Here is a 23,496-nt window from a genome sequence, read left to right as displayed (position 1 = left end):
ATCCTTTTCAGTGTCATTATAACTGCCTGATCTGATTTTATGTGTGTGTACTCTCGACTGCTATTATTGTATATGCTGAAACGAAATCTATATTACGAAAACCATAATTTCGATGTCGTCAAAAGTAATTTTCCATATAATGTGAGCCTTGTACATAATGTCGATAGACACAATACACGACGAAAAAAAAATAATGAGAAAAGTTACGGGCTTAAAGTAGACATTTTATTTCGGTTTTTCATCTTCGATGAAAACAGGCATGATGCTCGATTCGTAGAAGTAGAAATATCTTCTTTTTGTTATACAGAGAAGTTGCCTTCACCAAATTACAACCGAAAAAAAATCATTTCTCCCAATAGACGATAAAAACAGTTTCCGAAACAGAAAAATATGTTTTTCCCAGCGAAGCGATGTAATCGACAGAGTATATAATAGTTTATCAAAATGTTGTTTTCATCAGTTTCAGTTCTAATAGATTGTTTTATGGTCTAACAGTTTATATCTGAGGGGAGTTGTTGGTAAACTTCTATGTATACGATTATGGAAATGTAACAATGTTTATAAGTTGATGCGGTGTGTAGGTATGGGGGGATTGAATTTGTGCGCAAAATACTGTGTGCTTGAATTTATCAGATAAGCTATACCACCAGGATAAAGCTTTGTATAAATATCGGAACATATGTCGGTACTTATTATGTAAAACTTATTGTTGTTGAAAGACTTTGGTAAATTATGTTATCTGTGTAACGCAATCGACTGGAATGAACTTAGACAACATTTTATTGAATTTAGATTATTAAATTATACCCGCACACGCTACCGATAACGCTATAAATTATATTAAGTGGAATCACTGTCCAAAAACACTATTTACTCACGCTATTTAACCGAAAAGCTCAACCCTTGGCCTGTAGGTTTTAAAGTTAGAAAGCGTGTAAATTTGAACTGATTTATAAAGGTGAAGACTCTCTACTGGAGTGTTGAAACTCCGATAGTATGTCGGTTTGCGGTTTAAATAAAACCAATTGATTATTCGTAGAAAGAATGTCAGAATAAAAGCCGAGAAACCCCATAAAACTACAGGTTTAAAGCTAGCTGGTAGCTATAGCGATGTTGAAGATTCAACAGGAGAGTAAGTGAACGTGAGATTATGATAAAGGCAGTTGCCTAGCAATAGGCTCTATTTTTTTTAACATCTTTTGAAGACAGAATGAGAAAACCACACGTAAACACAGAAATAAGTGCACATGTTCGACAAATTTCTGAGAGCTCGGTATTTCTTAGATCAGAAAATTTAACCTAGAGTAGACTAGCCTTCCAATGTCGATGACAAAAACAGTGCCAGTGTTCGCTTAGAGTACATCGAGTACATCTGTGTAAACACAGAAGAAAATATCTAAAGAAAAGTTCGTATCATGAAAAAGAGATCCAACAACTTTTTCATTTCCCGCAACTTTGTTTAACAAAAAACTTTCTTCCGACTGTGTCAAAAGCGACTTTAATGTTAATTGGATTTACCATTTACCATATCATTTAATCAAAATTTTGTCGGAAAACTGACGGATCAACTTTTCAGTGGGATAAATTGAACAACGACCATTTGGGTAAAACAAAAAAAAAGATCAACGGACTAAATCAATTATCTTCTTTAACAAGATGTTTTTTTTTGTGTTTCGCTTACCCAACCAACAGAGTGTAAAAGCAAAAAAAGCACCCCATAGCACTGTTTTCTTATAAAATCTTTCCTAATTTATTACCATGACTGAAATGTATACTTATGTTCCCACTTTCTACACTTCCTTTCAATTTCTCTTTACATTTTCCCATTTCACACATATATAATAGCATACATTCGGCAAATAGTCTTCAGAGTTCTTGCAAAACATTCTGTTTTTCGCTAATTTTCACAAATTAATGTTCATTAGCTGGAAAACTCCAACTTGTTTGATTTTCATGATTTTTATCTTCTACTAACTAGTTACTTGTGTGTTCGTGTGCAAGAGCTGTAAATAAGAAACGATAAATGAAAGTTTTCTTTGGTAGGAAAGAAAGAAACCATATTCCGGAATAGCTGTGACCACTTGTGCTTAGATTATAAGAATCAATGTGCTTTTGAAGTTTTCTGCAGAAATAAGAGTGGAATCGAAAGACTCACTTTTTGTAGTGCAGTTGTTCTTCAATACGGCTTTAAACGATGACGAGAAAAAGAGTCTCTTGAGATCAATTCAAAAAGTGCGCAAATATATGAGAACAATTCTTGAAAATGTATTAAGCTCACACTTTCTTCTCACCAACCCCTAATGAGCATGCGTACTTTGTTTACTTTATCAATATTTTACCGTAAAGAGTTATTGCCTGAATAAAAAGCACACTGTATTTGGTTGTTAGTTTGTCTCCATTCAACTACAAGGAATGGAATATTATTTCTTAATTTAAAATTCAGTTAACATTTCACAATCTTGAACAGGTTTGCATAAAGATCATCCATTAAGGACGTCCACTCCATCAACAACAGATAGAGCTTTTGGTGAAAGGCTTTGGAGCGCTACGTTTAATTGTTGAGATACAAAACTCAAGTGGATTTCATTGTTTCAGCTCCTTATCGATTGACCGAAATTATGTCCTTTCAAATTATGAAGATCATCACAAGAGTACAGTTGTACAATTGCAGTACAATTATTGCTGCATGTGTGTATTCCGTTGCATGCATACACTATGAAGAATGAACACAACAATTACATATCAACAGCCCTAAAGCGATTTACCACAAAATCTTTGTGCATATATGTCTGAGCTTCTTTCTCACAGATTTATATTTGCTACTGTATTTACCGTAACGTTTTGCTACCCCATTCACATTGACTTTTATTTAAGTCTCTTGTTTGTTTAAGAAAACATTTTTTTATCTACGAAAGTGAATACCTTTTTCATACAATAAACGAGGGATTTGCATGCCTACGGCTATTGATTTATGTGATGTTTGAAAATATTAAAAGAAATTGTTTTTCCATTTTTCTTCTTCTCGTCTGACGATCACGACTGATAATATGAATGTATAGCAAAGTACATAATGTTTACATTCATTCATTTTTTTTTTTAAATAAAAATTCATTATTTTTTGTGTCGCTTTTTTCGTGGAATCCATTTCGGTGTGATTTCGATAATTTTTTGTATAAATGAAAATATTTAGTCTGATTTGCAATTCATTTTATTTGTCATGTTTCTTGTGGAAGACTAATATTTGACAAATTACCGAATTATTTCGTGTTTTTACGTGATACGGCAATGTAAATGGCGCTTGGCACATATGAAATATGCATTTACATTGCCTATTCACTTAAAGCACAGTACGTACGTGCTGTTTTTATTTTGACGAGTCCCCTTCACAACTTTTGTCAAAATAAAAATTTGGAACCACGAATGTAAAACCTACTATTACATGTTGGTAATGTCATTGCCGGCCTGCCTGCCGCTAGTTTGACAAGAATAGATTAGATTGAAACCTTTAAGTCATCTTTTATCGACAATTATGACATAAATAAGCGATGATATCTGGCAAATAGCATCGTATAAGCAAAATGCGTAAAAAAAATTTAAGTAAAAAAGATCAAAGTCACTCGACAATGTTTTGTGTGAACTTATTTCTACAGTGTTTCATAGTTGTGTGTGATACACACTGTCCAGTTTTAGTACCTTATTTAGAATACCATTCATGCTTGACGCTTATAAAAGTGTACGAAAAATATGGTAAATTTACCAGCAGGGAAAGGAATGTTTTGGACTCGTTTACACAGAGTCCAGTCTTGGACATACGAAAAACTTGAACTTAAGATTTTACCGGTAATACAATACTCCTTCTTGGTCATCCCTTAAGCTAACATATCCGCTTTAAATATAAATTTTGAGTGTGGTTAAACGACGAGATCAAAAATAAGTAATGTCAGCTCTATTTTTAATTAAGTTCTGTTCGGATAGAATCAATTTTCGGTGACTTATTGAATTTAGTGAAAATTACTGTCTTAAAACTGGAGCAAAAACTTAGTAAAGAAATGTTTACAAACATTTTATGGATCACAATTTCCGAGAGGTTGTACTTTAATTATGGCTTATTAAGGATATATCACTTAAAGAGCAAGTTAAAACAAATTGAAAATATTGTGAAGATGAAATTAAAATGTAGGAGACTTCCACTGGGGTAACAAATTTTTCAAAATTGTTGATTGATGCGGAAGCTAACACCAATAACATCCTTAATTATTCCATTACTAAACTAAAAATCGGAAAGTTATAAGCAGTAAAGTCTGTAGAACGAAGTGCTCTTAACGAAAAAAAAATCTTGCATTTTATCAAATCGTACTTCCTACATCTGGTTGAGCAAGAATCGTACACTCGCTATTGGGCTCCAACAACAAGCTAACTTCACCGAAATCTTTACAATAACGGTCGTTTCTGTGAAAGAGGTGAATGTATTACAAGAAGCTACGTATTGTATTCCGTGAAAAATTATCAATGAAGAGCTCTCATAATTGCCTTCTTTACAACTTTTCAATAAACGAGAACCGGCACGACTTTCCACTTCACACACATTACATGAATCCTTAAAAGCGTTCCTTTTTATCTACATTTTCTCCTTCGAAATGCACAAAGTCACGTACGCTTATATATTTTCGATAAAATATGCGAAAGGTCAAAACCATTGACTTGAAAATCAAATAACACTCAGTCATGGTCTATACATTTTCGTTAACGATATTTTTTTCTCTGCAACAAATCTCTTGTTGAATACATTGTACCGTTTTCACTGTTACATATAGCCCATGAAGTCATAATAATTTGGCTTGGCTTCGTTTTTCTTTCATCGTTTTTCTCAGCGTTAGTGCTAAAAAACCGTGACGGGCAATATGGAAAATGAAAAGAAGGTTTTCGGGGAGAAGCGAGAGAGGTATGAAGTAAACGGAAATTTATGAACTCTTTTAAATCGTAAAAGCTTTCGGTCGTATTTTTGATATTGTTCCATAGATATGTCGTGTGCGTGTTGTATATATGGCAACACCGTGAATGTAATGTCATTATTGGCTTAATTATGGAAGAAAATCCGGATATATGAAATAGAAAATATGTTAATTTTGGTAAAGTAATTGGATGATGTTAGGTCATCCCAAATGAAATTTATGGAAATTTATAATGGGCGCACACCTTTACAAAAGGGTAAAAATAACAAATTACCAACTTTAATGTGCAATCATAAGTTTTGTTTATTTTTAGTATTTTCACATAATGATGATGTTGGGGTCGTAGAAATAGCTAGAAAATTAGTGAAGTCATTTATATACTGCATATATTGAACAAAGTATGACAAAGTCATTATCCCGCTCCGTATATTCTTCTATAAAGCCGTCATTATCCATAGACAGAAAGACGACACGAAACGTAAACATTTGAAAAAAAGATTTAAAAACGACGAGACAAAGCCACACCAATCCCGGTCATTTTCAAATTGGTGTAAAGATTCCTTACACACACAACGAAATTGACCGATTCCAACACAGAGTATAGTCCTTCGGTAACTGCTAAACTTTAAGTGAAAGTAAACAATAAATAAAACTCAATAGCTTTTACCCGCAAATTGTATTCTATAATAATAGCACGTTGTATGGTGGCTGGGAAACGTAGACAATTTATATATGAAACTACAAAGGCTGTAAATCACAAAATAAGCAATCTAAGATTTCACATTAATGGAGCGACTGGTATTTGTACAACGAGCACCAATCTTGAATGAAAATATATACTAAGCACAAGGCACAAAGCATATATGCAATACTGAATTCACAAAAATCTCCTCCGATTTCTGTTTTCTTTATTCGTTTCGCTTTTAAGCACGAGTGAAACGCCAGAGCGTTAAAATAAATATTATTCCAACAGCTTTCCTTTCCTTTCGTTTCTATGCTACACAAGTTTTCATGAGCTAGACCTTTTCCTTTATTATATCTATGTATCGTGTGTATCGTAGGTATCATAGGTTCATTCTCTTTAATATATTTATGCAACTGTATTTGTGCTCTACGGATAACGAATGTGTTATATTAACGTTGAATATGGACGTAAGCGGAAATGCTGAAGGAGGTGGTTTCCATTTAATGAACAATTTAAAGAAAATTTTTGCAGCCACTTTGTGAAGATGGAGAAAAAGTTTTGATCTGGCTAAAATTGCCAAATATTCAACAGGACATGTCTGCAATAAAGTATCTACTTCAGTCAGTGTACGTATGTACAATGCAAACAAACGTAACAAATCTTCGAATAGGATGTTGTCTGATTTTTTTTGCATGACGTTGGGTAATTATGCAAGTTAGAGAAGTTTCTTAAAGTATATGTAGACATGACTCTTTAAGACACGGTAGGCCAGGGCTTATTATTGAGAATTTTCATTCTCAAAATTTATCAAAGTTCTGAATACAATCGCTAAACCGAACTGGTGTGCATACGTTATTTTGCACCAGCTGGTCACATACAATTCCAAATGGGACCAGCTGGTGCAAAATAACGTATGCACACCAGTTCGGTTTAGCGATTGTAAGTTCTGAATTTTAAAAAAAAATCGGAATTATTCATATGTTTTCTGAATTGTCAGAATTAATATTCCCGATAATAAACTCTGCGGCTGGCTCATCACCATCGAAATCCAATCATTCACTTCTAAGGTATTTCCTTCGAAAACTAGCCGTTTTATCCTTTTAATGATTATTACTTCGATTTCTAAAAATTCAAAACGGAATTCTAGATTTTTAGAAATTTATTTGGAGGCATTCCTCGACGATTTAAGTAAAGTCCAGGGTGCCGAAAGTTGACAAGCCGCAATTAACTTCAACGTGATAAATATTTTGGTATAAAAGACGATATTATCCGACTTCATTGTCAGTTGGTTTTTTGTCAGAGTGGGTCACTTTCGATGAAAAGTCTGATGGTCGTGGTTAAAAAATAATCTAAAAATTTGTGAGCTTTTACTGAAGTTTTGTAGTTATTCAACTTATTTCGTTTAATAAGCAATTCACAGAAACCTTGACAAACTTTGTAAACCGATCACATACATAAGGCCCTAACGATGATAGGCGTAGTCCATGCCAAAGGAACACGCATATATTTACTAATGTCATAAGACAGATATTGCACGATCGAAAAGTTTGAAATAAATTGGACTTTTTACCTCACCCGTCACACTTGCTTTTTTTTACAAAAAACGATCGCGATCGAACAGAAGATCTCGATGTGATCCATCGGTATAAATTGAGGATTTCCCGAATTTCATAGACTGGGAAGCACTTAATTGATTAGAAACATCGGGACTTTGAAAACTCTAAAAAAATCTGGAATTGTGGTTTCTTAACCTGATACATACGGTTATTCATCTCTTATTGATAAAGATGACAAAAATATTGACAAGCTTTGGGTAATATGGTCCTTTATATAGTAAAATACATGTTAAAAATTTGAAGTACAAGATTTGCAATCAACCAACTAAAAATACTTTGATCGATGAAAGTAATAGACCCAACAATAATACTGATCATATGCTTGCCATCTGTAACAGGTTAAAATCGATTCATTTAGAGGATTTAAGTAAGCAGAAATATAGAGAAAGTATAGCCAAATTATGATGTTATCCGAGGGACAAACTGCGCGAGCAACAGGTGATTATTGCCATTGGTGACCAATAGAATGAAATAGTACGTCAATAGAAGGAAATAGTGTGCCAATAGATGCACCAAAAGACGCCAATGAAAGTAAGTGGGACAGAGTTTGCTTGCGTAGTTTCCCCCTTGATGTTATCACATATTTGTCTACCATAAAACCAAGATGAATAAAAATTTGAGATCTCATTTATATATTATTCACTCGTGGAAACTATTTATATCGATTTTGTTGTATACATTCGCTGAAGGATCTTAAAAATTTGAAAATGATTCCTTGTTGATGTTTGGAATAACAATTCAAAATCAATTCATTGCAGTCGAAGAGGAAAGTGAGTGGATTTCGTTTGATTTTCTTGTCGAATTGTAAATGGAATTATGGAATACGTTTCGAGTGCCATACACTTTCGAAGTATGAAAATTGAATTAAAGTGAAAATAAAGTTAAATTGGATTTTTATTGTGTATAGAAATACAGAACACTCAATTACATCTTTTATTTCGATTATTAGTGGCTTAACATAAGATGAAATACAATTTTTAATGGCATCGAAATATAAAGTGGAATTTTCGTTGAATAGACAATGTAAAACTTAATTCCTACAACAGAGGTACCTAAAGTAGACTTAACTTTCTATAGAAGAAGCAATCTTCAATTTTTGAAAAGTTGAACAGAATTTTCATTGTCAAAGATTTTTAAATTAGTTTTCAGTTTAATTTTTAGGCATTTTAATGATCTTTGGCTTACAGTTATGCTCACAGAAAATACGTGCGAGTGAGTGTGGGGAACAAAGTGGTCTAATAGGTAACACGGCGGCACTTTTAGATGTTCATGATGATGTTCGTTTTTCCGAAATTCCTATGAATTCTAGAAGTGTGTCAATGTAGGGTTTGAAAACGGAAACATCAATACCCTCAACTTTTCAAAGGGGATAGTCAAAATCACTTTTCGTCGACAACAACTCTAAACAATTCCGACTAGCGATCCAGTTGCATGGGAACGAATGTGACAGAATATTTAAGGATCTGCAATACGTCTTTAACTTATTAAATGTTGTTCATTACTCAACTCATTTTCTCGATTCACTTGACTGGTATCTTACACCGCAAAACGATTTAAAACTTTATTAAGAGTCGTAGCGGTGGTAACCGGCTCCTGCTGTAGGTTATAACATGAACAAACATAGTCATTTGGTGTGGTTAACGATGTCGAAATAGGTCGGAAAAGAATGTTATACTAACCTTTTGGTAACGGCTAGTCATCTGTTATCGGTAGAGATTTATTAATAGACGACGAAGTAAACTGAAGAACTAAAAGATTTTGTATAAAATAAAAGGCGATAGAGAAAATGGTCTTTGGAAACTAATGTCCGACTTCACAGCGATCTCTTGGATATTTACCAGAGCGAAGTTATTTCACAAATAGATCGTAAATAATGAAGTACTGAAAAAATTGTGGCTACTCTACAGGCCAACCTCCTATTAACAATGGATAAAACAGTTTTAGTAACTTTATAATGATACGTTTGCCGTTTCAGAAAGATTAACTTGAGTTTTTCGTTAGAGAAGTTAAGTAAAATAATGTTTGTATCGATACTTCTGCGAATTCTCTAATATTCAAGTCTCATACTGATAATGAAAACCGTACACAAAACATGACCGTTTTCCAAATTTATTAAATTATTTCGTTAGATTCAAAAAATAAGACTCCAAGCTGTCTATTCCGAAATCCAATTGTAAAAATATTATTCAAACCGAAAAATATTATTCTCTTCATCAAAGCCAAAACCGAAAACAACATTATCCGAAACCTTCCAATTCGAATTTCAATGGAAAAAAAAATTCCTTCGCACCGAACATTTTCGACATTTTCAATGAAATGAATGTCTAAAACACCACATCGACACATCACTTGCAAAGAAGAGAAGAAACATAATGTATTACAGTTGGGAAACAGAAAACAGCTACAAGTGGAGGCCCTTATCAAAGATGTATAAATATTTATTGAATTTGGCGAATATCCTTCTTTTATGAACCCATTCAGTTGCTTCTGAATTTCCCGACATGAAATTCACATTCAGATGTTGGGTATATGTACGACAAGACACACATATATAAACACCCATAACTTGAGCAGATATAATATTATGCTCGAAATGTACATCAATTTTTTTTGTGATGGGAACCTTTACTTCTTTATATTTACAAAGATTAAACGAACCTTTAGTGGATTGAAAGGTTGAAATGTACGTATAATACGCTGCGAAGTGTTATAAGAACGATCGCAAATATAGGCTACGAGGTTACCGATGAAGAAATGTACACACAATACAATATACGAAATTTAATTATGTGTACCAGAAGGTTGTTGAGTGCGAAAGGAAGGATAACATTCGTTCATCATCATCATCTCTATATAGAGAGGATGTATTTTATCACTCTAACATATTTCGTATATACATTTTTCGGGCTTAAGCTATTTGGGCAAACCATTTCATATAATTAATGTTAACATTTTTGACGCATTTCTTCATGACACATATAAGACGAGATAAATTTTATATTATCATCAAAGAGTTAGGTATGGTTGATGAGCATAATAAATATTTTAGGTTCATAATTAAAGAAACAATTCAAGGAAATTCATAAAATATAATAGAAATGGTTTGGAAGTCGTTATTTTTTTGGCTTAGTAAACCGAATCGTTTCGGTTGATATTATCATTTCGCATCACCAAGAAAATGTGCTTTAAAACTATAAACTTACCGATTTTAATCCACAATAGCACTGTAATCCCATGGTATATTATCCACATTGTGATACCACAGGAACAATTTATTTTGATTTTATTTTAAAAAGAAACCAATGAGACTACAAAAGTCTTCACTGCAACGAAATGTACCGTGAATCCACAATCATAAAAATCAGTCTTTGATTATTACTCGTTAAATTAAGAACTGTCGTTTCTTATCGTTAAAATCTATTGCAATTTTCCTATTATTTACAGTCACTGGCGGTTTCCCTTCCAAGTTGGCCACCTTACATTTACTATACGTAGCATTTCCGTCTCGAGAACCCGTCGATTTAAAGTCTACTCTGTAACTGAAAACTCTATGTCTGATTGTTCGGTGAATGGCTTTCTCACTAATTTTGAAAGGGGGTGTTTGTCATGCGCTTTGATAATTCAGCGATTTCGCTGAAATTGTTGTTTATCGGGGAAATGCTTTCAATCATTTGCGCAAAGTTCAGATTGAAGTGAAATGACGGATTTCTCCTCTATGTGGTTTTTGATATAAAATATTATTATTGCTCAGATTGAAATGTTGCGGTCTTTATTCCCGCATTCGACGTGCACCATGTTTAATTTGTGTGAAAAGTATTTGCATAATGATTAAGGATGCAAAAGTAATATTGACGGTCTGCTTATCTCCCCGACTTGCAGAAATAAATGGTTGAGAAAGGGAATGAACAAGTTGGTTGCAAGTTTGTATGCAACTTTATACTGTGTGGAGTTTAGGTGCGATATTTTTGTGGTCGATTTTTTTTTAATGATGTTCGTCGTTGTGTCAGAGGGTTTATATTACCATCATGAATGTGATTTTGGTTTTCTCTTTTTGCACTGAATATGGTAGGACTTCGTTGAAGAATAATCGCATAGCACAATTTTGTGCACTTTGTATGTTTGGATACATTATACCCCTTTTGAAGGAGTCCAGCTAATACCAAATTCGTTTCGTTCTTGTCATCATATACTTCGGCATCGATCTCAATTTTGATACTTATAGTAGATATTTCATGCGACGACAATTATCGATTTATATGCACCGATCGATATAACAAATTATTGTCTAAACATTTGCATACCACATTCAAACAATTCATGAAACTCGAACTCGAATTATTTATTCAAAACAACAAGAATAATAGCAAACCAATTAATCGCAAGAACACTGCGTGGTGTTCGTTCATATACAAGTATACCACTGATTGTAGTGATGAATATAGCGTCAAATTATAATTGGTGACTTGTTTTCCGTGATGAAAGAGGACATTTACAGTCGTGTAAAACATAATAACAAAAACCTTTTTTTTTTGCGACGGTAGATTCGTTCCATGCACATCCATATGGATGAATTTAAATTTGTGTAACACATACCTTATACCTTGCCATATGCCACGGAAATTCTGCATTAAAATATTTGTTACATGCAGGCATGTAACACAATGTCATATGCATAAAAATTGGTTGTCGATTGCAACATAATCTCATTTCGTATTCCTTTGCATATTCCATTTTCGACATACTGATGCGGAATAGTCGTCATCTGATACAATACTTTAAACGAAATGATATTATATTTGAATTGGAATATTGCCAAGATGAGTACATTTTCGATTGCTTTTTGCACTAATAATAATATGTTTGAAGTGGGGTACGGTCGGGTTCAGTTAATATTATTCTTTTTTGCTGTTTGTTTGATTTTATTTTGATGAATTTTTGGTAGCGAAAATAAACAATGGGATCAATTTAAAAGTTTTGTAAAACCGTAATTGAGGTTTATTGTTTGCGATTATAATCGAAATGGAAAACATGAAAGCCATTCATTATTAATGGGTCAATAACATGTATTATATTCACTGTAATATCGAGAGTTGCCACCATCGATAATAGTGTGCACGGACGACGATATTTTGCAAACGGGTGGCTAGTATCATTGATTGACACAAGGACATGAGACGTCGCTTAAAATTGCGCGAAATATATTGAAAGCTCCTTAATTGTAAAAAAGTTTCTCAGTAACAACGAACACATTACTGTAAAAATAATACAAAACGTCTGTCTATTACACTTAACATGCACATAAATTAACTCCATGGCGTGCACATAAATTAATTCTCTGATGATAATTCCTGACCTTCCCATATATTCTTGAACACTGTTCCATATCAACTTCTTATTCTTCTCCTTAAAGCCTTTCATTATGAAATTGTTGCGTTGCACAAAGCTCGTACATGGAAACACTATATAATGCTCACACAACAATGTGTGTAGTTCCCATATATAACTTATATGACCGTCGTAATTCGTAATATACGTTTTCCAACAAAAGCCAGACGGATGTCTTCAGATTTATTTCTTATAATTTGTCATAATTTTTTATGGCATTTTGATTTATACGTGACATTAGGATATTTTTTTTAAATTGTGGTTTATGGGATTCATTGTGAGCTTTTTATTGGTATTGTACAGAAAAACCTTCTATAACGCTACACCAACTACCCCCATCGTTCATATAAATAGTTGCAGCCGGTCGGAATGAATATTGTTATGAAGAAAAAGATAAATTGTTGTTGTGTGTATTTATGAATTATGAAGGTGGAAAAAGCTAAATTGCGAAAGCTTCCAGCTTATGAAAATTTTATTTATTGTTATGGAATTTGTTTAGTGAAAATTTAACGCTAACCGCTTACATTCTAGCAATCATCCTCTTACTCCACCGATCCCTGAATTGATACCATAAATTTTCTAGAATTCTTATTATATTCCCTGGCTTGGCTATGCAACGACCATATAAAGAGCCATTTCAGTATTCACCCGACGACTAATCCAAATACTGTTAACAAAATCGTACATGAACTCCGTCCATTACTTAAATTCAACGTCAAATGAAACAGCTTTATTTCCTGTGTGTATCCATTTGTCAGATTTAGTTAACGTTTAACTATACTACAAAATTTTCCATTCCGAGCATGTATGTATGTACGTATGTACATGTAGTGTGTACGTACAGCGCTCAGTATATAGTTCTGCACAACCAACTCAAATTTTGTAAACTATGGTTCGATAATTTTAGTTTGTAGAAAATTGTGCAACACAAAACGCGTGGGTGGATAATTGAATAAACACAACCGTGGAGAATGTTGAAAAGCTATAGAAATAGCTATTCATTGTTACAGTGCTGCCATGTATCTGTATATAGGTTGGGTTCGTGTAATTTATCCTTTTTCGTTTCATACACTTTTCGCAATTAAATCGGGTTATGGTTTCATCAGAATTCGAACATTTGGTGGCTTCAGCTCTGGCTATAATAAATACAATTACCAACTTTGATGGGTGAAACTTAGGCGTACAAAAACGATTGCCGATGGACAAGATCATAATAACTATAAATGTTTCACAGACATGGTAAATTTTTGTAAAATATATCGCGAATCTGGTGTGAGTCAAATAAACTGCTAAAGCACTAACGTTAAAGAAAACGAGCCGTCAGAACAGTCGGAGCGTTTGCTGCGACTGAGCCCCGTACAAACCCGTACATCAATTGCGTACGTGACCCTAGTTCGTCCGTCGCCCTACTCTTACTGTAAGCCTACTGCGCCCGTAAACGTCGGTAAAGTAAAATTCTTATGAAATGTGTACGTCTTAAAAATTGCGCATAGCGCAATTACGAAGCCCCGTACGACGTTCCTTTCAAATGTAACACAAATTTCGAATTGACCTAAAATTAAGTAAGTATCATTTTCACCGATTTATATTGATTTTACAAAAATCCAAAATGGCGGCCGACGGCCATTTTGTTAGGAGGTGGAAAGTAGTACGGCTGCTTTACATTCGTTAGTACCTTTCAAACAAAAAAAAATTTTGAAATTCGGTCAAAGTTTACTCGAGATATTAACAAAAAACACCATCTTCACTGTACGGCCGAGTAGCCACATATAAGCTCACTCCAAGAGACCTAGCTCACGCTCCGGTGAATCGAATTTCATAAACTTTTTTTTCCCTGATTGGTACGGTCAATACCTATCTAATCAAGCAAAATCCATCTAAATACGTTCTAATTTGGCCAACCTACAAGCAAAAACGGCTTGCCGCCCTGTACCTAGTTCACACCAAGGGGTCTAACTCACGAGTCGGTCATCCAATTTTCATAAACTTTTTTTTGTCGATCGGTATTGTAAATACCTTTCATTTGACGTATCACTTACAAGTGTAGTGCTTAAATGTCTGGAGATATCGTCGAAAAACAGTTAGGCACTTATTGGTAGGGTTGCCATTCGTCCTCTTTTTAGAGGACATGTCCTCTTTTTTCGTCTAATTCTTCTTTTTTGTAAAAATTCTAAGAACATCACTTTTTTCACACAACGTCCTCTTTTGTCCTCTTTTTTCTAAAATATTGTTAAATTTTAGCAAAACTCTGTTAAGTTTGGTGGTCAAATTTTACGGAAAAAATTTCGCTGCGCAGCTATTTCTAAAACTACATAGTTTCTACAGCATTCGAATGATATAGTTGACTAGTCCTCGCAGTCAAAAATTCGACTCCATATTTAGGAATTCAGGAAGCTTTAGCATTATGATTGGGAATTTTTATGTTTTTATATGCATAAAATAAGGAGTAAACCAGGAGTATTAAAAAAACGAAATTAAGTTGAAATCGAAACATATTCTAGCAGCAATTTAAAAATGCAACTAAATTGGTGTGAAATAGGCAGAATGTAGGAAATTCGTGAGAAACGGAAAGGTTTTAGAAAATTTTCCTACATTGGTCAGAAACAGTCAGATTTCAGAAAATGTTCCTAGAACAGGCCTAGATTTGTAAATTATTAAGAAACACGTTTCTTATTTTTTAGATTTTTACTTCTTAACAAAAATGGAGTATCGAAAAAAACTTATGAATTTCTTCTGAGATAAGTGCATGTTTGTAGCTTACAGTTCAAGAACTCCAAGTAAAGTTAGCAAAAAAAGTAAAAGAATCACTTTTCTGGAAAATAAGGAAGAATATGAAGGTTTTTATAAAAAAAGGAAAAAAAGGTCATGTTTACAAATGGTACTGAAACCTCGGATTCGCCTCAAACCAAATGAAATTTTAATTTTAACTTTTCTCACTAATTATTTGAATATCTATTGGTCCGCATAGAATAATAAAAGAGCTAAGACTCTATATTTGTCCTCTTTTCGTCCTCTTTTTCGAATTAAAAGGCGTCCTCTTTTTGTCCTCTTTTTTCGTACAAAATGTCCTCTTTTCGAATTTTCAAAAATGGCAACCCTACTTATTGGGCCCCAGCTCCGAAAGGGTCGACCCAAAATCGCCCATCTTCGAACTTCGCCTCACTGCCTATCTTCCAGGGAAAAAAAAATTTTGAAATGTGATTTGATTTACTCAAGATATCGACGTGACAGACGGACGGACAGACGGAGAGACGGACGGACGGACGGACGGACGGACGGACGGATGGACAAAATTTTTATTGCGGATTCGTTATCTATGAACATAGGCAAACACTTTGCCCTTACCGTCTGCTTCGAATTCCATCAATTACACACGGCATCGTAATCCTTTAAGCCCCTTTGTACTTCGTACGGGGCTAAAAATTTCTGAGGGGAAACGATCATTTCACAAATTGATCTTTGCATAATTGATAATATTTTACTTACAAAATCCAGATGTGGCCTGTTTTCAAAATTTATCTTCTCCAATTACCGACGAATTGCAGGCTGTAAACGCTGGGGAGATCTCACAGATACATATACGCGGTGACACACACAAAATTTGACATTTTCATACATTTATGCCACTCAGCATCATAATATGTAAAATTTGCAAACTCTAGATGCCTCTGTGGCATAAAACATTGTATGAATCTCGGTGCAAAGTACTTAATTAGGCTCACGATGTGTATTATGACACACGACCTGCGGCCTCGTTATTATGATACACCTAGATCCTAATAAAATACTTTGCACTCGATGTCATAAATAACTATTTCGTACCCTGTATCATAATGCTTTACGTTACAGTCATTTTCAACTTGACACCAATTTGTTGCTGACATTTAGCACGTGTGTCTGTTTTTATTCAGAACAAGAAATCATGACTCCTATCTTTACGAGAAAATTTCATACTAGAAACAGAGCTGTGCATTTAGGCATTTCGACAGATAGATAGATGGCGACAAATTAAAAACTACCGTTATTAGTCCAGACGCTTGTGTCACGAAAAGTGAACAAAGTCACTTCTAATCCCGATATATAGCGATTCTTAGTTTTACATTGAAACGGTAATTTTACCGGTAACACCGGTTCATCGACCTCAAGAAAATTTAGTTCCACAACTTTTGATACTCTATCAGAATCCATTCACAAAAAATCTTAAAGCCTCGAATCTCACAGGATGACGCAAGCGTCCGGACTACATTTTGAAGTGGTCACATGGTCAAAACTTTACTGATGAATCTGGATGTATTTGCCAAATTTGCTATTCCCACATTCCTTTTAGTTCACTCAGCCAAAAATAATATAGGCCAGATGAACTAGATATAGGTAGATGAAAATTCATAAAATTAAAATTAATGCTATCATTACCGAACCATGCGTCCCACTTTCGTAGAGAAATTTAAATTTGAATTTTTGATATTTGTTTCTGACAGCCTCATTAACAGACCAAAAAATCCCGTTTTATTTCGATGGTTTTTTTTTTATTAAACTAAATCAACGATTACTCTTGTCTGGTATCACAATGCATACATATATTTCACATTATGTTTTCTATCCGCAGTGCAGAGTGCCATAAAAGTCATAAAAAGATGTTAAAGCATATTCGTTTTGATGATGATAAAAAGCTTCATAAAAAGTTATGTATAATATCGACCTCTTCTCATTCAACTCATTTTTAAAAGCTCAAACGCTTCAATATTTCGATGTGATATGTAGTGTGCCGGTTAGCAACGCACGTACAGTGCAGGTAACATATAAAATAATTGCCAATTGCCACTAACAAATTATATTCAATGGATTTGACTGAACACCATTCAATTAAACAATTCGAAAGCTGTGATTAATTAATTAATTTTCAAAAATTCCTTTCGTAACCTTTGAACTCTTTCAACCACACAAAGTGTGTCTGTTGTGTGTGTTTAATTTCGATGCTATATATTACGTGTTCATACCAAACATGCATGGAATTGTTTATTATTTTCTATAGCACAAAACAACTTGATCAAAATACAATTTCTCATCGCTTATTAGATGTTCGTTTGAATAAACAAGGTACTTTGTATCGCGCGAGTCTCATCAGAGATGCTCCGTCTAACTTTCATTGTGTAGCAGAAACTAAATTTTATTCCACAGGAACGATTATGGTCCTTAAGTGGCTTTTTATTTAAGTCTAATTACATCTTTTCTTCCGAGATTAGTATATGTTTGGCTGACTGGTTGTAGTACCAGATATATAGTTCGTACATAACTTTGTCGACTGAATATGCTGTGACTATTCTACTAACTATGCCATGGTATTGATGTTCAAGTTCTTGTATTTATTGTACGGCGTAATATATAAACCCAAGCATCAACCACTCGTTATATTTTAATTGCTGCAATTCAATTTTTTTTTGTAAATTGAAAAACAGTACGAACTCGAACTTCACCGTTCTATGATACAGTATAAAATACAAAGCGAAACATTCAAGTACCTTAAGCTGAGTTGAATTGTGGTATAAAACAAATAACATTGCCTTACCTCTCGTAGAATCTACACACTTTACTACCCCATTTTTTTACATGAAAAAAAAAATTGTCCTCGATATCGTACAAATTCGACTGAAGCATTTTTTTAAAACAATGGTTATAATTTACGAGTTGGTTATACGAATAGAGCAAATATATCGGCACAAAAACAATTGTAATCATGAAAAATTGTGCTCCATGGAACTGGAAATTTTGTATATATTTTTTTCCTATTTGATTACAATATTGATTTAGGGAAGGTTATTTGCAACAAAATAAAAATTTGTAATGGGAAAAATTGCTGCAAATTGGGGAGTAGTTGAAAATTTGATTTGAATGAAATGCATTTCAGACAATTAAAACGGAACTCATTCTGTATAATAAATGATGTGGTGTCGTGTTTTATTTACCGATTTGCAGGAGGACATTGACATCGCTGGACGGAAATAAGAACGAATTTGAAACACACAATGATTGCAATGGTTGTGATTCTAAAGGAAACTTGAAAAAAATATTATTGTTCGCATTTGTGAATTTCAATACTCAAGTGGCAGAATTTTTTACAGTTTTAAGTTTTCGTTCTCGAACCGTAATGGCCACAAGAACGGTAAATGCCGGCAAGTGTAACTAACGGAGAATTCTTAGTGAACGCTATGGAAACCAAGAAGAGAGACGAAAAAATAATTCTTACAGATTTTGTGTTATTACGGAATGTGCAATTAACGCAACAGCTGTGTGTACTTCTGTTTTACGATTCAGAATAGTAGCATAACAACTGAAGTACTGTCGGCTAAATGCAAACCATCAAAAAATTCAGAAACTTTTTAATTTTTTTTTCATTATTTTAATTTTCTGTTTGATTTTTATTAATTTTTTTTTTAAATTGAAATTCATCCTTTTCTCCTCTGTATCACATCGCATAAGGGAAAATAATATTCTTCAAATGTTTGATACAGTACACACACAACAACAACAACGAATACGTCTATGAATGCACAAACATTACTTTTCAGATACCTCAAAAAAGTTTTTTCCTTTCTCTTTTCATAAAAATAATGCATTTTCTCAAAACGAATGTCGTACATTTTTAAAACATCCGCTTATAGTTGTTCTTTATCTGTGTAATACAATAAGTTGATAAATATATGATGAGAGGCATATACGTATATATACCTGAAGGAGAGTTGCGATACCAACTTCGTATTCCGTGGCATAATAATATCGTTGAATATATATCGTATACAGCAGCGAAATAATACCATTGGCTATATTGACGTTGTATGGTACATTGTAGTACATGAAAACGAGAAAAGTTTTTCTGGAATATGTGAAGCACTATTGTATGTGTGTGTCGGTGTGTGGGTGGGTTAGGTGCATCGTATGTAATATATGAAAATTGGATTTAAAAGGAAAAAACTTTTGCAATAATATATTTGCTTTAAAAAAATGAAATTACTTCAGAAGTACCCGATATTTGAATAAGAGAAATGGGAAAACACTTCGGAAAATGTTTTATTGTGTTAATACATTCGTAGGCATGAGCGTTTCGGTAGCTGTGAGAATGGAAATGTTTGTATTTTACATTATAAGAAAATGCATTTGATTTCTATCGGAATTGTTTGAATTTGAATTGTTTACATTTATGCATCTCTATCTCTATATTATTAATGTAGAACTGACGGTCATCTGTTATTGACAGTTTCGACGACAATAAAGCGAAGAGCTCTTGCTATCGCAGTTTGTTATAGTTGCTATCGCAGCCCGAGCCGACGGCAAGGTATTTTATTCATTAGCCACTGGGAAATTAGTTTCAACGCACATATCAGTGCGAAATGGCACATTTTCCGAGTTTCACTTAGTAAAAAAAGCCTTTTCTAATTGGTTATCTGTTATTCTGCGTACACCGCAAAGTATTAACACAGTTGAAGGAATTTATAAAAAAATTGGACAGTCTGAATTTTGAACAAATAAATAAATTTATTTAGAATGAGCGAGAGCGAATTTTTTCTTAAAACGCCCTCACTTGGAAGGGCTGACATTTAGGGTTTAGCAAAATGTCAGGATTCGGCATATTTCAAGTGAATGCTTTTTCAGTTTCATTCTTTTTTGACGTTCGGCCGTTGTCTGTTGTTCATGGTTGGCCTACTACTCGTGAGGAATTTTCAGGATTTTCTATAGATCGTAACACCGAGTGAGAGAAATTTCTTTTACCCCTGAAATGTCAATGACGAAAGTAGACCTTTTTGTATGACTCAAACTTTTGAGTAGAAACTCCAATGTTTTATTGAATAGTTCGAAAAATTGAGCCATATCTTCACCACTTGATGATTGTTTAAAGTTGCCTGGTAGCAAAAACGTTGCACTTCAAATAATGATGATCGTCTGTGGTAACTAACTTTCACTTCAGCGCGAGTAAAATAATTTACGTCAATATAAAAATGCCCAAAAAGACATGATCTCTACTAAAATGTTAATTTCTGCGTTATGAAAATAACGAATTTATTTTATATTTTTCAAGTACCAGTCATTAACAGCCATTGCTGCAACATGCACTTGAAATTTGCAATGCTCAACACACGCCCATCCTCGAAAAAAGAAAATATTTTCAGTCGAGTCGCAGAAAAAAAAATCTTTTCACACATTAGGTATATAGAAATATAGAGAATTTAAGTTTTTCTTTGTAGCTACCTCAGGCAGTTTTTAATGAGACTACGAAAGAATTTCCCCATTTAAAATCTTGTTTTTCGTGCTATAACTGTTCTTTTTTTTGTATTAAAGGGTGAAGTAGGAATATATACCTCGATGTCTATGAAGTAAACAAGCTGAGGTGATAATTACTCCAAAATAATTATATGAAATTTGATGATCAACAACGAAAAGTACATCACCACTATAATTATTTTTCCCTTTAAAATTGTCACTTGTTATATTGCATTTCTGTTTTCCGGGACATTTTTTGTTGAGGCGTGTGGGAAGTTTGTATTTTGAGCCGAAGGCGACACGCGCACCGAAACAAAAAAAATCCCAGGAAGACAGTGAGTATATTGTTTACTCACTGCAACCCTAGAAAATGAGTTTCATTGCCATGACTGAGTACAATAACTTACATAATTCAATTGTTTGGACCTTTGTAATTTGTCTTGTTTAATTTTCCTTCGGTACCTGCTGCAACCCTTGCATTTGACAAAAAAAGAGTTCCGAACAACGTTTCTGAGCAAGGCTGTATATACTTGTATATGAATTCTTTTTTAAGTGTTCCCGCGTATCTAATAAAATGGTGATCTGCGTGATCATCCCAAGTATACAGCCTTGTTTCTAAGCACTTTGCTTTATAAACTGTTGTTTCGACTCGTGTGAAAATACTTGTCAAAATAACGGTTTCAGTAGTTTTAGCCAACGTTTACCATTTAGATATCATTGTTTTTATCGTCGTTTCTCAAAAAGTAGGATAGCCCTTCAGTCTACGAAACTACTAGATCCATTAACAGCAGCTTTTTTGTTACTGATTTTTTTTTTAACCCCAAACAGAACACTCCTGGGTTTGTTTTTCTGTTTACTTTGTCGTTGAGTAGTCGTCCATGACGGATAATTTAAATTTTATATTAATATTGAGAAGCAATTGACGAAAAAAAAAATTTGCATAAATCATCGTCGACGATATTGGAACACGTTTTTCATGGAAATAATGTGAGAAACAACAAATCAAATATTCTGAAATGTGATATATCTGTGTATGGCTGTGTGCCTTCATAAATATTCAAAAACCTAACCACTCAACCGAAAGGGTGATATACGCAGAGACATGTCTTTAAGTGGAAAATATTATATCGTCGATGCTGTGACATGTTCCATTATATCCATTTTCCAATTTTATTTATATTGTTGACGGCATTCACGTGTTATAATCTTTCTCTATCGTTCTGATACTTCACCGTGTACAATTTTCTGAATATTTTTGCGATCTGTAAAACATTTCTCACAAGTATCACACAACCTTGCTTTCTAGTGGAGTCGGGTGATGGAAATTTTTATAGTTAGTTTCGCGCATAGAGTTACACTTGCAGGCTGACATAGTGGTGATTTCAGTTTTTGTCGAAGTGCTTGTACTTAATATTTTGGGTGCTAATAAACATCAGCGGCGCTATGTCAACTCTCGAGTGAAACTCTATGCTATCAAGTAACACTCCTGTATCAAGGAACAGTCAAGCATCGAGTAACACATTCTAATGTCGAAACTGGTCACATCGTGCCATTACAGAAACTGTCATTTCGTCAAATGAAATTTTGCGACAGGTTTTCTTTTCAATAAAGAATTATGGGCTTTGGTGATTATCCTCCGGAATACGATGCCAAGCATCATGGACCGTATAACCCGGCCCGTTACTATGGCAAACGTTAGTCAACAGTCCTTTTTTTGTTTAAATGAAAATTTATGAAACCTTGCCTTTTCCCAGGTGATATTCCATTCAGCAATGTAAAATTAGGCGAATTAGCCGCCTGGTTATCTCGTCGTGAAAAAAGCCCTCATGCATTGGTAGCAATGGTCAGTCGTGCGTGGTGGCGTTGGAATCATAAATACGTCATGCCGAGACGAGCTGGTATTGCTCCGTTGTTTCATCTGATTGGTGGATCTTGCTTGTTCTGCTATATTATTAATTATGGAAGTATTAGTAAGTCGTGTGTCATTAATGTTATTACAGCGCCTATGCTTACTGAAATTAATTGTTTTAGAGCACCACCGCAATTACAAATATCATTAAAAACTCAAAGAAGCGTCATCTTCTGCAAGCACTGCTGCTTCAGTACTATATAAACTGTCTTTACACTTCACTATAAATATATCCATACAGAATAAACAGAATAAATCCAACGGAACCTATAAGAGCTTTTACTTATCTTACAAGGACTTTCTCATACGAAGCTTTTGAATCAAGCACATGAAACTTAAAAAAGAAATCAATGTGACGTATGGTAAATGTAATCCGCCGGGAATTGATGCATGAGAGAATGTAATCTTTTTTGGTCTCGAAAGCACAGGCTTTAAGTGCTTTATATTTGATTCTTCTTTTTTTTTTCTCGTATCTCCACCGAATTTACTTTTATAAATATGAAAAGATCACAAAAAAATATATATTCTTCCGCTTGCATTTAATATTTTTTTACAAGACCGCATTGCACCCACCTATAAATCTTAGCAAAACATCTGAACCGCAAAGTATTCACATACCGGATACAAATTTTTTTCATTATGTTGTCGGTTCGCTCTTGTATTTTGACGGGTTTCCGTTTATGGCGGATACACAAT

The 23,496-nt window shown here is 33.9% G+C and overlaps 2 protein-coding genes across 8 annotated transcripts in view; one reads left to right on the top strand and one right to left on the bottom strand.

Annotated features, from left to right (window-relative positions):
• The window catches only part of LOC119073426 (Down syndrome cell adhesion molecule-like protein Dscam2), a 55,968-nt gene extending 45,194 nt beyond the window's left edge, over positions 1–10,774 (bottom strand). For all 7 annotated transcript variants that reach the window (XM_037178881.1, XM_037178882.1, XM_037178887.1 and 4 more), the window contains exon 1: positions 10,457–10,774. In XM_037178881.1, coding sequence (XP_037034776.1) covers positions 10,457–10,505 — 49 coding nt within the window. In that variant the 5' untranslated portion in view covers positions 10,506–10,774. The remainder of the gene's footprint in view (positions 1–10,456) is intronic.
• An 11,670-nt stretch (positions 10,775–22,444) lies between these two features.
• On the top strand, positions 22,445–23,060 carry LOC119073674 (putative ATP synthase subunit f, mitochondrial). Its single transcript, XM_037179280.1, has 3 exons — positions 22,445–22,585; positions 22,646–22,861; positions 22,923–23,060. The coding sequence occupies exons 1-3, from the start codon at positions 22,507–22,509 to the stop codon at positions 22,949–22,951; spliced, it is 324 nt and encodes a 107-aa protein (XP_037035175.1). The 5' UTR covers positions 22,445–22,506; the 3' UTR covers positions 22,952–23,060.
• Positions 23,061–23,496: the final 436 nt, after the last annotated feature.

This window comes from Bradysia coprophila, unplaced genomic scaffold (assembly GCF_014529535.1).
Source record: "Bradysia coprophila strain Holo2 unplaced genomic scaffold, BU_Bcop_v1 contig_138, whole genome shotgun sequence".
In the NCBI taxonomy this organism is placed as follows: domain Eukaryota; kingdom Metazoa; phylum Arthropoda; class Insecta; order Diptera; family Sciaridae; genus Bradysia; species Bradysia coprophila.
Note: the sequence above shows the minus strand (reverse complement) of the source record. Positions and strands in the feature narration are given on the sequence as shown.